The sequence below is a fragment of the Colletotrichum scovillei genome (assembly GCF_011075155.1).
Source record: "Colletotrichum scovillei strain TJNH1 chromosome Unknown Contig00009, whole genome shotgun sequence".
In the NCBI taxonomy this organism is placed as follows: domain Eukaryota; kingdom Fungi; phylum Ascomycota; class Sordariomycetes; order Glomerellales; family Glomerellaceae; genus Colletotrichum; species Colletotrichum scovillei.
Window position 1 is genome coordinate 344,692 of NW_023336267.1, and position 14,787 is coordinate 359,478.

The 14,787-nt window shown below is 52.3% G+C and overlaps 5 protein-coding genes across 5 annotated transcripts; all 5 read left to right on the top strand.

Annotated features, from left to right (window-relative positions):
• Positions 1-314: 314 nt before the first annotated feature.
• HER10_EVM0010209 (uncharacterized protein) lies at positions 315-1,293 on the top strand (the record flags this gene model as incomplete). The annotated part of the gene is made up of 2 exons (XM_035479676.1): positions 315-347; positions 406-1,293. The coding sequence occupies 2 exons, from the start codon at positions 315-317 to the stop codon at positions 1,291-1,293; spliced, it is 921 nt and encodes a 306-aa protein (XP_035329952.1).
• Positions 1,294-3,345: 2,052 nt separating this feature from the next.
• HER10_EVM0001459 (phosphate-repressible phosphate permease) lies at positions 3,346-5,565 on the top strand (the record flags this gene model as incomplete). Its single annotated transcript, XM_035471204.1, has 4 exons — positions 3,346-3,719; positions 3,792-3,941; positions 3,998-5,308; positions 5,363-5,565. The coding sequence occupies exons 1-4, from the start codon at positions 3,647-3,649 to the stop codon at positions 5,563-5,565; spliced, it is 1,737 nt and encodes a 578-aa protein (XP_035328874.1). The 5' UTR covers positions 3,346-3,646.
• Positions 5,566-6,232: 667 nt separating this feature from the next.
• Positions 6,233-8,308, top strand: HER10_EVM0005312 (uncharacterized protein; the record flags this gene model as incomplete). The annotated part of the gene is made up of 1 exon (XM_035474933.1): positions 6,233-8,308. One exon carries the CDS (start codon positions 6,233-6,235, stop codon positions 8,306-8,308), a length of 2,076 nt encoding a protein of 691 aa, XP_035329330.1.
• A 621-nt stretch (positions 8,309-8,929) lies between these two features.
• HER10_EVM0006002 (uncharacterized protein) lies at positions 8,930-10,218 on the top strand (the record flags this gene model as incomplete). The annotated part of the gene is made up of 5 exons (XM_035475600.1): positions 8,930-9,077; positions 9,149-9,283; positions 9,338-9,547; positions 9,607-9,977; positions 10,033-10,218. 5 exons carry the CDS (start codon positions 8,930-8,932, stop codon positions 10,216-10,218), a joined length of 1,050 nt encoding a protein of 349 aa, XP_035329411.1.
• Positions 10,219-11,396: 1,178 nt separating this feature from the next.
• Positions 11,397-13,897, top strand: HER10_EVM0008354 (OPT family small oligopeptide transporter; the record flags this gene model as incomplete). The annotated part of the gene is made up of 5 exons (XM_035477879.1): positions 11,397-11,690; positions 11,746-12,689; positions 12,746-12,974; positions 13,005-13,704; positions 13,767-13,897. 5 exons carry the CDS (start codon positions 11,397-11,399, stop codon positions 13,895-13,897), a joined length of 2,298 nt encoding a protein of 765 aa, XP_035329727.1.
• Positions 13,898-14,787: the final 890 nt, after the last annotated feature.

Genomic DNA, 14,787 nt, shown 5'->3' on the forward strand with positions numbered 1-14,787 from the left:
TGCCCCAGGGTGTGGGATGGCATGTAAGGCAGGTGATAACGTTATGCTATTGTTCGTCAAAGTCTTACACACCAACTATGGTGTGATTTGGCTGGCCCAATGAGCTCATCCCTTTTCCAAGAACCCATAACGTTATGTCCGAAGGGATGCGCCATTCAATGGAGTTATCACGGCGACCGTTGTGAACATCACTGATGTTGAGCTGTTATAAATACAACAATCGGAAGCCTTAGATCAAAACGTGGTCATAGTCAATAATCCAGTGATAAATCTGTTCTTCTCATACCCACTTTGAATTACATCTTGCCAACATGATGAAAGCCATCAAGAATGTCGCCGTCATTGGTGTAAGTCGCTGATATAACTACTATCAAGCCTACGCTTTATTCCTGACCAATTCGAAAGGCAACCGGCGCATTGGGAGAGGTTCTCATCCCAGCACTCCTGCAAGCTGATTTTGAGGTGACATGCATCACTCGACCCGGCAGCCAAAAAAGCCTTCCCGCCGGTGTGCACGTAAGATCCTCCGACTACTCGAATGTCGAAGCTCTCACACAAGCTCTGGGGGGTCAAGAGGCCGTTGTTGAAGCTTTCAATCCAGCAGCCGCATCCTACCAGACCAACATCCTGCAAGCAGCCTTGGCCACCGGAGTCAGGCACATCATCACCCCTGACTTCAGTGGCAATACGTTCCATCCCAACGCCAAAGATGCGATTATCTTCGGTCCGAAGTTGACAGCTCAGCGTGAACTTGAACGTGTCGTCGCCGAGTCAAACGGGTCGTTGTCATGGACGGCAATCATCACTGGTCCATGGTACGACTGGACAATCGAGCGTGGGATCTTCTGGATCAACAAAGAAGGACGAACCATCACTCGTTACGGCTCCGGAGACCAGAAATGCAGCATCAGTCGTCGGTCACTCAATGGCGAGGCCTTAATCGCTGTGTTGTCTAACCCTGAGAGATACCAGAACAGGGCTGCCTATTTTGCCAGCCACACTGTATCGACCAATCACTTGATTGCACTGATTGAGGATCTTGGTCTCGAGGGCTGGGAAACCGTTGACGTGCCATTTGACGGATTTGCAGAGAAAGCTCGTGCTTTGTGGCGAGAGGATACAGAAAAGGGAGTCGAGGACAGACTCAACTCCAGGGCATATGCCGCCCTTTCCACCGTGGCACTGCTGGATGAAGATAATATCTACGGTTCCAACTTCGAAGACATAGTTGAGTCCGGATGGGACGAAGGCGAGAGCGCGCTGAAAGACAGCCTGAAGAGACTTCTCGCGTAAGTCTTGTTGGTAGATCTCAACTTAACGACGATCAGAGGGAAATTGTACGAAGCTTGACAAAGTGTGCGCGTCAAATACTTATCACTCTGAAGTAAGACTGAAAATGCTGCTTATCTCACCCAGAAGACGAATGAGATATAGCCACGTGCTGTTCAAATATCATGGAAACCTGCACTCGAGTGGGAGTTTTCGAAGGACATAACGCTAGCCGGCTACCGGCATGAGGAGATGGTGGTAAAACTTGAACAATTTCTATAACTACACAGGGCTTGCAGACCAACAAGCACAGCTAAAAGCTTCAGGCTGTGGAGGAGAGACCACGAGCCTCGGGCCGCAAGTGTGATTCGTTGATGGAAAGGTGATCACTCGCCTTGGGTCATTCTTGGGTTTCTTGGCCAGAGGATAGCGTGTGACAGCCAATACCAGAGTGACGGAATTATTCGCAAAAGCTACACGTTAGCGGTATTGGATGTTGGCTGGCTGGGCGAAAAGTCGCTACGGCTTGAGGCACGTATGGCTCGTAAAACACTATCTAGCCAATCGGTTGGGATCCCAGCACCGAACCTGAGGAAGTGGATTGGGTAATTGTTGCTGGCGGAAGAGCGCAAGTGAGGGAGGCCGGAGATTGAGCTGCATCAGGAAACATTAGAGGGGAGGAGCTCTCGAGAAGAGCCAGTCATGGCAGTCAGTGGATCGTGTCTGTTCGGCCAAGGGGCCGATACGGGGCGAGGGCTCGTTGGGCGCTGACATTTGATGGAATACGGTTGACTGGCGGAGCCGTTCCAAAGGTGTTGGTGTTCTTGGCCCCTTGGCTGCTTGGCGGCGGGCACAGGATTTATAGAAAAAATACGCTGTCAAAGAAGAACAGGTCTAATGGCGCTGGCGACTCAGTTGCGATGTTGAAAATGAGAAGATCCGGGGATGCAGCCGGGGAAAATCCACAGAGAAGGACGGGACTCAACACGTGGTGGATTCGGGACTGGTGATTCGGCAGTTGCGGAGTCGGAAGTGGGGCCGCCATGCTCCTGCCAGTCGCGCTTGGCGCTTGGCGCTTCCTTAGAGCGTGTGTCTTGGCGCTTGACCGCGCCAAGTTGCTTCGGGTGCGCCACACAATTGGATCTCGGTCGATGCTTTAGGAAGGATGCGGCGAGGATGTATCTCCTTCCCTCCTTGACGACCTGATATCGTCCGTTTGTATCACGGCAGCTTCCAACGTCCAACATCCATCCCACTTTGCCCTTCTTCAATTTTCAGGCGCCTGCACTAGAAGCTCGGCGAGAAAAAGTCAACGCCCGACTGTTGCCGATAACGCAGGACTTTCTTGGATGGATTTGTGGATTCCCTCTTCACGCTTCCACTCTATCGCCTGCAGAAGCATCCCCACGAGGCCGAGCTCCTCTCCATAGCTCAAGTTCCGCCAAATATGAGACATTGTTTACGACACGTGGAACGCTTCAGAACATGCCTTGCTACTTCTAGACTTCCTTGTCCGGCCTTTCGATACCCATCCATCTCGCCCCATGCAGGTTCATGTCAGCCACCCTCTCCAACAGGTTGAACTTGGCATCTACTTTCTCCTCATTTGGGGGCTCACTGTGGCTTTTAGTGCCGAGGGGGCCTGTGGAAACCTATGCAGAAAGGCGTTCGAGCCGCAATAATATCAGAAACCTTCGACATCCCGCCGATGAGGGTCTTCTTTGCACTGAATATCATTATGAAATGACAAGTGGCAACTGTAGATGTCGTCAGGCTCACACACACCGAATGCTCCTCTTCTCTGTGGATATGGGACCCCTGGCACAGAATTGGCTGCAGCGCACTCTGGAGCCTAAGCAAGACAGCATAGCTAAATGCTACAGGGACCAATCCACAGATGAACCACGCCGGTAACATTGCAGATTGCGAATGTGGCGAGTACAATTGGGTGGGTTGGGTCGGTACGTCTCTAATCATCGAATGTGCCTCACCTGTCTTGCCTCTGCTGATGGCGTGTAGCCACTTCCTCGTCCGTGCCCGGGCATCACACACCGAGAGTCCCCTGGCGGGAAGGGGGCACACGTGCATCCTAGCAGATGGACATGGATGGACTGCACAGAAGCAACGTCTTGGCTATCCTGCCTTCTGGTATATATGCCAGAGTCTACCCCAAAGCTTACCTTCCTGCTCCCATGTCGACTGCTCGAACATCATTCCCTCTCCGGCCTTGCTAACTGCGTCAAAGCCAGGGTATTCCATCCATTCATACCATCCTTTGAGGCACTTTGACCTGGTCTTCAGTTTGAATCATTATTTCGATCATCTTCATCTTTCCGAGACATCAGGCTTTGCCCAACCAGTGCAAAAGAAAGTCGAGATGCCTCTTCATCAGTATGACTACATCTTCGCCATTGGCACTATCTTCGCATTCCTTGATGCGTGGAACATTGGTACGTAACTTCGAAATCAGAAACCTGCTTGTCTAGCCATGCTCGAGCTGACTCTTCGGTGTTGGTACCTAGGTGCCAATGATGTTGCCAATTCATGGGCAACCTCGGTCTCGTCACGATCTATCTCTTACATTCAAGCCATGACCCTCGGATCCATCCTCGAGTTCGCTGGCTCGGTTGGTGTCGGCGCCCGTGTCGCAGACACCATTCGAACGAAGATTGGTAGGATGTCTGTTCTTTTGATCAACAACGACGCCCAAGCTGATCATCTGACGCAGTGGATATCGACCTTTTCGAGAACGACCCGGCTCTACTCATGCTTGGAATGACCTGTGCGATTGTGGCTTCCTCGATTTACCTTACCTTTTGCACCAAGATCGGTCTCCCGGTATCAACTACTCACTCCATCATGGGAGGCGTCATCGGCATGGGTATCGCACTTATTGGTGCCGAAAACATCCATTGGGTCTCCCCTAGCGGCGGCATCGACTCTGGCGTCGTTTCGGTCTTCCTTGCATGGATCATCGCCCCGGGTATCTCGGGTGCATTCGCAGCTATCATCTTCACCATTACCAAATACGGCGTCATGTTGCGGAAGAACCCAGTCATGAAGGGACTGGCTCTCGTTCCTGTCTACTTTGGTATTACCGCTTCCCTCTTGACCATGCTGATTGTTTGGAAGGGTGGGTCTATCAAGGTTACCTTCAACGATGCCGAAACTGCCGGAATGATTATCGGTGTCGGTGCCGCCTGGGCTCTCCTCATCACAATATTCTTTCTCCCCTGGCTCTACCGTGTGGTAGTCAAGGACGATTGGCAACTGCGTTGGTATCACATTGCCCTCGGCCCGCTTTTGCTCCGCCGTCCCGAGCCACCTGTTCAGCCCGAAGGCTATGGCGGTGGAATCCGCGACTTCTACGCCGGGCACATGACTAAAGAGGAGCTAGAGGTTGCTCGCAGCGGTGGTGTTGTCCAAAGCCCTAGTAACGATATCGAGACTGGCTCTGCTGATGGCGAGAAGAAGGTCGTCCAAGGATCCACCGACTCCCCTGCGACCAACACTCCCCGTAAAGACTACGTCCACAAGCCCATCGTTGGCCCCCGTCCCGAAGGTCCCTGGCATAACGGCGACGTTCTTTTCTGGATGGTCAAGAAAGTCTTCCTGTCTGGTGTCGATCAGGACATCATAAACATGCAAAAGAAGGAGAGCGTGCTCACTGGCGATTTGGAGGAGATGCACGCCCGTGTCCAACACTACGACAACAAGGCCGAATTCCTGTACTCGTTCATGCAAGTTATGACTGCGTGCACCGCTTCATTCACGCACGGCGCCAACGACGTTGCCAATGCCATTGGACCCTACGCTACCATCTTCCAAATTTGGAACACTGGTGTTCTCTCTGGCAGCAAATCTGAGGTTCCAATCTGGATTCTCTGCTTCGGCGGTGCTGGTATCGCTCTTGGTATCTGGACGTACGGATACAACATTATGCGCAACCTCGGCAACCGCTTGACCCTTCACTCTCCCGCCCGTGGTTTCTCCATGGAGTTGGGTGCTGCTTGCACGATTATCTTGGCTACACGTCTCAGTAAGTTGACGAACTCATCTTGACTATGCTGAAACAACGCTGACTGTGATACAGAACTTCCTGTATCTACTACACAGTGCATCACTGGTGCCACCGTAGGTGTCGGCCTTTGCTCCGGCACGTGGCGATCGATCAACTGGCGTATGGTTGGCTGGATCTACATGGGTTGGATTATCACGCTGCCTACTGCTGGTATCATCTCTGGATGTCTCGCAGGCGTCATCGTCAACGCCCCCCGCTGGGGTATGGCAAGCTGAAAGATTTTGGCTTCTGGAACTATCTGCCCACAGACTCATGTGTCGTCCGGCATGCTTGGTTGTGCCATTGAGAATGGCAACAGTGTGAAGCTCGGATGTGAAGAGCACATGAAATCAGGAAGGGTTTCTTCTAGTCTATGAATGGCTCATACCCTCACTAGTATAGATAATAGTAGCAATTAATGCGTTTCTATTCAGAAGAACGCGATGTGAAAAGTGGCAAGTGTTCAGATGATCGGCTAAGGAAGGTTATTCTCGTGGGTATTCCAGTGGTGGCGCTCATCTCCAATCGAACCTAGCACGGTTTTTAGAATGCCAATGCATGGATATTGCTGTATTGTCTGTGATAGCTAGGATCGCTAGGTCATGTAAGGCTAGAACGCGAGTGAAGCCAGCTTCTCAACAATCTTCCGCTGCCATGCCAAGGAAACGAGCTAGTCATGGAAACAGAGTTAAGCTTAGAATCATGTTGCAAACCTTCGTCCGATCTCTGACCCCCGCTTCGTTCGCCTCATTCGCCTGACTGTCTCATGTAGGCGAGGCTAATGGTCGAATTATTCTTTAAATGAAAGAGAAAGACTTTTGGCGTAAGGAAACAGTATCTCTTTGATGCCTTCGTGACTAGACAATGGCAGGCAGCAGGGCGCTATCAACAGCACAAGTCAAGATGCGCCATATATTTCTGCTGCCGATCGCCCTATTAAGTCCGCTTTGTTTCTGTTCACCTTCCGTCTCAGGTCTCGATTGGCCAGGTAATAGAGCTCTGCCATTGTTTCCCGAGATTGCGAAGGAGATAGACTATGCCAAGCTCACCGCACTTTCTGGTGATGAGCAGATTCTCTTAGTCTCGCTCCAAGGACTGGTCAACCGACGGCAACCACGACTGTACCTTTATTGGTCGCAGGATTCTGCCTTTCCGGACGACGAGGTCAACGAGGCCTGGTTGCGGCACCTTGAGACTGAAGGATATCGTAGCGCCGATACGACGAGCAGTCCTCTGCAACTAATCGACAAGTACAAGTTTGAGATTCGCGGAGCCATTATCTACGACACGAAATTACCAGACACGATTAATCTGGCTTCAACACTTGCTGGTCTTCATGGCGCTGTCCTCGCAACTGAAGAACTGGCCCGACGCTTCAATATCTCCACCACGGAAGACTTGCGAGGCCGGTTCAAAAACAAATTCGAGCTTTACGATCATGCGGCCCGGGAGGTGTGGCCCAAGGTCACTGACCGCATCATCACGGCTATCAAGCCACTTTCAACCATATTGTATGCCAACAGGACCTGGACCACACTTTTGAAGGCGAACTCGTCCGTCACAGACTCTTCGAATAACGGCACATACATTGCAGACTTATCGTCATTCATTAATGGTAACGGGACGGTCTATGTCAATATTACAGACGCTTTCCCTGCAGACGGATATGGTCCCTCTGTCTACCGCGTCAAGGTTACTGGCGACGGAAACAAAACCATAGCAGACTTCACTCCCGGTGATGAAGAGGAAGACTCCTTTCTGTTCGACGACGGCGGCTCGCACCTGGCAGACTACCCAGGAGGCTGGCGCTTCGCAGACGGCGCATCCGCAATGATTTACAAATTTGACGTTCCACCTCAGACAACTCAACTAACACTCACTCTGTCCATGTGGAATCAGTTTCTCGTTTCGGCAACGTCGGCGCGATCGGGCTACTACAAGGTCAACTCCATCTTCCGCGACTACATCGTCAGCACGGCGGCTCCCTGCATATGGTTGGACAGTAACAGACCGCGGGAAGCCGCGCTGCTCGACAAACTCCTTCGCCAATTCCAGCCCAATGCGGCCTACCTCGGCTGGTTTCCAAATGGCGATGAGATGACCGGTGTCACGCAACTCGCAAGGAACGGGTTATACGTCGCCGCCACGGACTTCTACTTCAACCCCACTATCTTCAGTGGGTTCAACACCAAGAGCCAATCTCAGCAGTCTACTATGGGGGGGCCGCCATGGCGACCTCCTCCGCCCCCTCCGAAGAAGACACCCAAAGTCTTTCTGTCTCTCGTCTACCTCGAAGGCGACAACATACAGTACGACCAGCGGAGCATGTTTCAGCACTGGAACGACTCCGCGAGGGGATCAGTCCCGCTTGGCTGGACTATTAGCCCATTGCTACGGGATATTGGGCCGGGTATCTTGTCGTATTATCAAAAGACGTCTACGGAGAATGACTTGCTGATTGCCGGACCCGACGGCGCGGGATATACGTACCCTGGCGTATGGCCCAGACGGGCTCTCTCTACATTCTTGACTCAGAGCGGCGAGTATATGAGAGCGACACAAACGGACGAGGTCTTGTTCGTGTACGACCGCGTCAACGCCACGGATAACCCGCTCACACCTGGGCTAACTCTTGACTTTCGCGACGCCGTAGGGAGGAATAGGTTGCGGGGGATTTACTACGGGTCATTTGTTTCCACTGTGGATGCGCTGCAGGTGAATATTACAGAGGGCTTCCCGGTGACGAACATGGTGAGTATTGGGAACGAGGAGAGCGGTGCGGCGACGCTGCGGAATATTTCGGAGAATTGGAGGGGTCGTGGGCCTCTGTTTGTGGCGGGCGCAGTGAGCGCTTTTGATATGACGCCGACGAGTGTTGCTAGTATGGTGAAGAAGTTGGGGGACGATTTTGAGGTTGTGAGGCCTGATATGTGGTTTGAGCTGTTGAGGAGGCGGGAGAGCTGGCCCGGTCTTGGGTAGGATGGTTTCCTTTCTCTGGAGGATTTGGATTACGAGGCTTTAAGCCTCTCAACACATTGAAAAGACGAGGGGGATAATGGGCCGAGGTCTGCTCAACTGCCTGTACGGAACGTCAGAGCAATGTCGCGGGGTTGCACCGGTGAGAGAGTGCCAGTGAGAGACGGTTCTTGCATTAAATTGTTGGTGCTGGTTTGAGAACTTTAGTAGACATGAATAAAGCTGGGCCTTACCCGCACTGATATGGATGCATACACTCTCATTGAAGATGCGTCCTCGTTTGTTGTCGTATGTGCTCGGGCAGCTCATGTCAGCCTCATAAGCTTCAACTCATGTAATAAGACGTAGGTATTTCTTTGACGATATTCCCCATCACCGCTACGTCATGAAGGAGCCCCTATTATTAATATTAGTGCACTGTTTTGGGGGAATTTAGTTTCCTTAGGGGCCAAGCTCCAACTTCCACGGCGCTTGCAGGCTGATTAAGCAGAGGGGAAAGACGACTACTATTGCCTGAATAATTCATGCCTGCTGAGGCTGACGTGCTTCAACTTCATATTCGATCCTCGCAAGAAGACCCATCACTTTTTGACATCGTGAGTATATCTTATGATACCAGTGAACATGGTCGGACAACAAATGCAAGCCTTGGTGACCGAGTCTTCGGCCGGCGGGTCGCCAAAAATGGTCAAGAAGCAAGTTCCGATCCCTGAACCGGCCCCGCATCAAGCTCTCGTAAAAGTGTCACATATTGCACAAAACCCGACAGACGGTAGGCTAGAATCCGTTGGTAGTCTCGATCAAGAGATGAACGCAGTGTCGTGTCCTAACTTTGGTTCACAGTTCAATCTCTTGACGGCAATGCATTCGGTGACGGCGCCGTCCTTGGGTGCGACTTTGTGGGAACAGTCGAAGCGATTGGCGACAAGTGCAGCAGGCTGTCCAAGGGAGACATTGTTGCTGGCCTAATCTGGGGAGGTCAGTAATCCTTGGTTAGCCGAGATCTACGAACAAGTTCTGACACATCACCAGGTGAAATCAAGGGTCTCGGCGGCTATAGCGAGTACACCCTCGCGGACGACAACATCTGCTTCCGAGTCCCCAAGAACATAAGTCCGGAGGAGGCTGCTACAGTACCCCTGGCTTCCATGACGGCCGAGCTAGCCCTGTTCTCCAAAGGATGCCTCGCTATTCCTCGAGAGAGCGGATCGGAGACGGCGGTCCTTATTTGGGGCGGTAGCTGTAAGCTGCTCCAAAATACGCGCTGAGCACGTGCGGTCCCTTGCTAATCCCCTTCTCAGCGAGCGTCGGCTTGTACGCCATCCAAATAGCAGCGATGCAAGGCCTCAAAGTAGTCACGACGTGCAGCCCTCGTCACTTCGATTGGGTCAAGTCCCTGGGCGCGAAGCATGTCTTCAACTACCGCGATGACGACGTGATTGAGTCCATCAAAAAGACGACGCCCGGCCTCAAATACGTCTTTGACACCATCGGCAACAAGTCCTCCTCCGGCCAGGCATCCCAAGCCATCGATGAGAGCGGCGGGCGGCTGTGCACCGTGCGCCCGGGGAAGGCCAACACTGAAAATGTTTCGAAGCAGACGACTGTGACCGACGTCTTGGTCTGGACTGCATTCTTGAAGGATCATCAGTATGCTCAGTTCAAATGGCCCGTAAGTTACAGTCGTTGCAGGACTCCTAGAAGAGTGGTCACTGACTGCGACTTAGGCTAGCGAGGAGGACCACAAACTCGGTACCAAGTTTTATGAAAAGCTCCCGGGATGGGTAGAGGCCAGGAAGTTGAAGCCCAACAAGCCGAAGGCTATCTCTGGGGGTCTTGATGGTGTAGACAAAGGATTCCAAGTGTATCGGGATGGGGCAATCTCTGGCGAGAAGTTGGTGTATCAACTCTGAGACCTTGAGTCAGTCTGCTGTATCGGGATGGGGCAATCTCTGGCGAGAAGTTGGTGTATCAACTCTGAGACCTTGAGTCAGTCTGCTGTAGTTGCTATGCACACGGCCAATTGCGCAAACAATGCAAGTGAGAAATTCCCGAGTCCTAGGTATCTCCCACTCGCAACGTCAACTCAAATAAAAATCAATGGCTAAGTTGAGAGCAAGAGGCTTCCCCCCTCAAAGGCACTTTGTTATACTTGGCTTTTCTCGAGGGCAGGTAAGCTGATTGCAGACAAGACAGCTGGTCTCGAGAGAGGATAAGCTTAACCTGCTGCTTGGAGACTGAGTGCCCCTAGTCAAGTCACGAAAACTGATGTCAGCACCTAACGACGGGTAAGCATGCAGCGCTCACTGTTGACAATGGGCGTCCAATGGCGACAACTCTATTTTGCGTGACAGCTTGACGGATTGACACTTGAATGGATGACCCCGTCATGCCAGGAACCAACACAGCTCAGGTTGACCAAGAGCAGATGTTTCCCAGCTTAAACCGCGTCATGGCCGCGTTCTAGGTCAATTGATCACAGCCAGTCTTATCGCTCGGGAATAGGAGACCGCGGAAGTACGGCAAACTTATCGAGGTTTCCCGAATGCCTCCCTCATCCCGTGGTGCCGGACCCGACCGCTAAGAAAGGAATCCCTGGTCGCCTTCCAGAAGCAGACGGCGGATCCCCGCAGCGGCAGATAAAGCCAAGATAACGCCAAGATGCTCAATTGGCCAATGCCGCAGTTCCGGAGCCGCGGTTGGGGGAAATGGGAGAGTCATTACGATTCGTGATGGTTGTGGGTGAATAGCCAACATGAGTGGACGAACGTGTAATCTGGGGAACTTTTCAAAGTCCCCAAAGGCACTTTTTGAGAATCCTATCATCGGCTGACCACCGACCAGGGGCGAACTGATAAGCGGGAGAAGATGTCTAGGAGATTGTCGTACGCGTCGGGCGCATAGCGCATCGGACCATATCGCTTCCCTTCAGTCGATGCGACTCTGTGCCCATCATACTTACATTAGTGTAACCAGCATCCGCCCTTCATAATAGCTACGATGCCGCGCCGGGCGCTACTCTCTTGGCAGTCCTGGGCGTTTGCTTGTTTCCGCCGCCATCGCATCGTCGCAAACCCGAGCCTTCAACAAGATGGCCACCGACATCAGCCATACGCCGCCAGAGTATGCGGACCCTGAAAAGTCACTGGCGCAGGGAGAGAAGCTCAACATCAAGACGGCACATAACCTCCACGGCCAGGACATCGAACTCGAAAATGGACATCTCGCGGAGTTGGAGGTCGATATGCAGCGGGTGCTCGATGAGGAGGGTGAGGGGGACTACGATGCCGATACCTCGCCTTTCCCCCAGGTCAGAGCCGTTGTGCCGGAGACTGACGATACTGCGATCCCCGTCAACACGTTCCGAGCCTGGTTTCTTGGAATTGTATGCAATTGGCGATGCAACTTATGGAGGAACTCAATGCTAACTTACAGCAAAGGTCTTTGTCTTTCTTGGCGCCGGCGTGAACCAGTTCTTTTCGTTGCGATACCCCGGTGTTCACATCGTATCTCTCGTCGCAGAACTGATCGCGTTCCCCATCGGCGTCGCGCTCGCCAAGATTCTCCCCATCAGCCGTTTCAACCCCGACCGGCACTTTAACATCAAGGAGCATGCTCTCGTAACAATCATGTCCAACGTCTCCTTTGGCTTCGGCTCAGCTGATGCGACCAACCTGATCCAAGCAGCCAGGCTGTATGGCTTCTACATCCCGCCAGGATTCTCCGTACTCGTTGTTCTGTGTTGCCAGCTCAGCGGATACGCCGTCGCAGGTCTCGCTATGCCGTGGCTTGTCAAGCCCGCCAGCATGATCTGGCCTGGTGTGCTCAGCAATGTCGCCCTCCTCAGCTCGCTGCACTCTCGAGCCAACGCCATTGCTGACGGATGGAGAATCACCCGCATCAAGTTCTTCATGATTGTGGGTGGATGCGCTTTCGTCTGGTACTGGTTCCCGGGCCTCATCTTCACGGGCCTCAGCTACTTCACCTGGATCTGCTGGATTGCGCCGAACAACCTGGCGGTCAACCAAGTCTTTGGCATGGTCACTGGCATGGGCCTCTTTCCTCTGACTTTCGACTGGTCTATGATTGCGTATAACACGAACCCGCTTCTCAGTCCTCACTGGGCCGCGCTAAATGTCTTCTTTGGCTTTGCGTTCTTCTTCTGGATCATCACACCGGCGATCTACTACACGAACACCTGGTTCACCTCGTACATGCCGTTCTGCACAGCCGACGTCTACGATCGATTCGGCAGCCTGTACAACGTGACGGAGGTTCTCACGAACAACGAATTCGATCAGCAAAAGTACTCTTCGTACTCTCCCCCGTATCTGCCAGCCACGTTCGCCTTTGTATACGGCCTGTCTTTTGCTTCAATCACAAGGTATGTGCTAAGCCGTATCAATTGCCGACAATTCTAGTCTAACATTGTCACTATAGTGTTTTGTCCCATGTCTACTTCTTCCACTTCGATGAAATCGTGCATGCCATGAAGGGAACGCTCAAACTCGACATTCACGCGCGCCTGATGCAGTCATACAGGACTGTCAAGTGGTGGTGGTGGATGGTCATTCTCCTGGTCGTCTTCGGCATGGCAGTCGGCACCGCAGAGGGCTACGACACCGGTCTGCCGTGGTGGGGAGTCATCCTCGCCTTCATCATTCCCGCAGTCTACATGGTCCCCTGCGGCATGATCCAGGGCGTCACGAACGTGGACGCCAACCAGCTGAACGTGCTGTCCGAATTCATCGGAGGATACATGTTCCAGGGCAAACCGATTGCCAACATCCTCTTCAAGATCCTCAGCACGGATGTCGTTGGTCAAGGTCTGTACTTCGCGGCCGATATGAAGCTCGGCCACTACCTCAAGATCCCGCCCACGACCCTCTTCTTTGCACAAGGTCTCGCAACGATTCTTGGAGCATTGACCCAGACTGGTGTCACGCTTTGGATGCTTGGCAATGTTGACGGTATCTGCACCGAGGACCAGCCCAATGGCTTCTCCTGCCCCAACGGTCGCACCGTTTTCTCGTCTTCGGTTATCTGGGGTCTCGTCGGGCCCGCTCGTCTCTACTCCGTTGGCGCTATCTATTCCGGTCTCTTGCACTTCTTCTGGATCGGACTTATCCTGCCGCCGATTACGTACTTCATCTTCAAGAAGACAAAGTCTGACTTCATTCGCAAGATCAACTGGCCGCTCATCTTTGTGGGAACCTATAACGTGCCTCCGGCCACGGGTATCAACTATTCTTCGTGGTACATCGTGAACCTGATCTTCAACAAGATCATCTACCGCAAGTTCTACGCTTGGTGGAGCAAGTACAACTACGTCCTCGCCGCGGCGCTGGACACCGGACTTGCCATCAGTGGTATCGTCATCTTCTTCGCTGTCACATATGGTAAGTCGGCATAGATAGCTCTGCTGAGTTTATTGAGGCACCCAAGACTAATATTCACCTAGGCCCTAACGCACAATTCCCTGATTGGTGGGGAAACACCGTATGGAGTGAAACCGCTGATGGACAAGGCCTACCGTGGCTGCAGATGCCGGATGTAGGCTACTTTGGACCTGCGAACGGAACGTGGTCTTAGAGAAAGTTTGAAGAAGCAGCAATCGCATGCTTTACAACATAAGGTAGTCTATTGACTTGTAGATAGAGGTGCTGGGCTCAGTTCGAACAAAGGCTGTCCGTCCAGGAGGCCCTTGCCGAACATGCAGCTGAAGAGAACACAACGAACAATTTCACTCAATCCAAGGGCGTCGATTCCTCCAGAATCCCTGACTATTGTGATAGCACCTCGAACGTGTTTTGAGGCCATGTGCATGTCACAGAGCATGATCTATAAAGCAGAATTAGAGCCCTTTCTAAAATAACGCACTTGATCGTAATAGAGAACCGGAAGTTATATTGAAGCTTGCATACCTCATCGAATGACAACACCAATGCTTTCGCAACACCAGTTCTTCGCAATGACATATCGTTAGAGGATAGGGCACGACGCAGGTCGCTTATGTGCTTCAGCTTGAACTTGGCTGCCCAGTTCTCCCACTGCTCCCCATGAAAGAGGCATAAATGACGGCTGGCTGCGAGCAAGAAGCCCTGCAAGAGGTCAATATCGGTAGAGCCACAGAGCAGCCAGTTCCTCCGTATGTGATCGAAATTTTCGCCGAGGTAGCACAAAATAGGACATTGCGAATCCATGTTGGGGACAATGACTTGACCATCTACGACCGTCAGTATTCAACGCTTTTGCAATGCCAATAGCTTCGCGTGAGCGGGCCTTCAAAAGTGGCATTGATGATGTACATCCTGACGTACAGTAAAAGAATAGCATTCTCTCTTCGGCTGTGGAAGACTTTAGAAAGCTAGCCAATGGCTCATGCTCGAACGCGCCAGGTATTGTGCTTGGGATCGAAGGCTCAACCAGATGCTGGGATTCCACAACGTCTTGTTGTGGACGGCTCATCCCTTCTCCCTCTC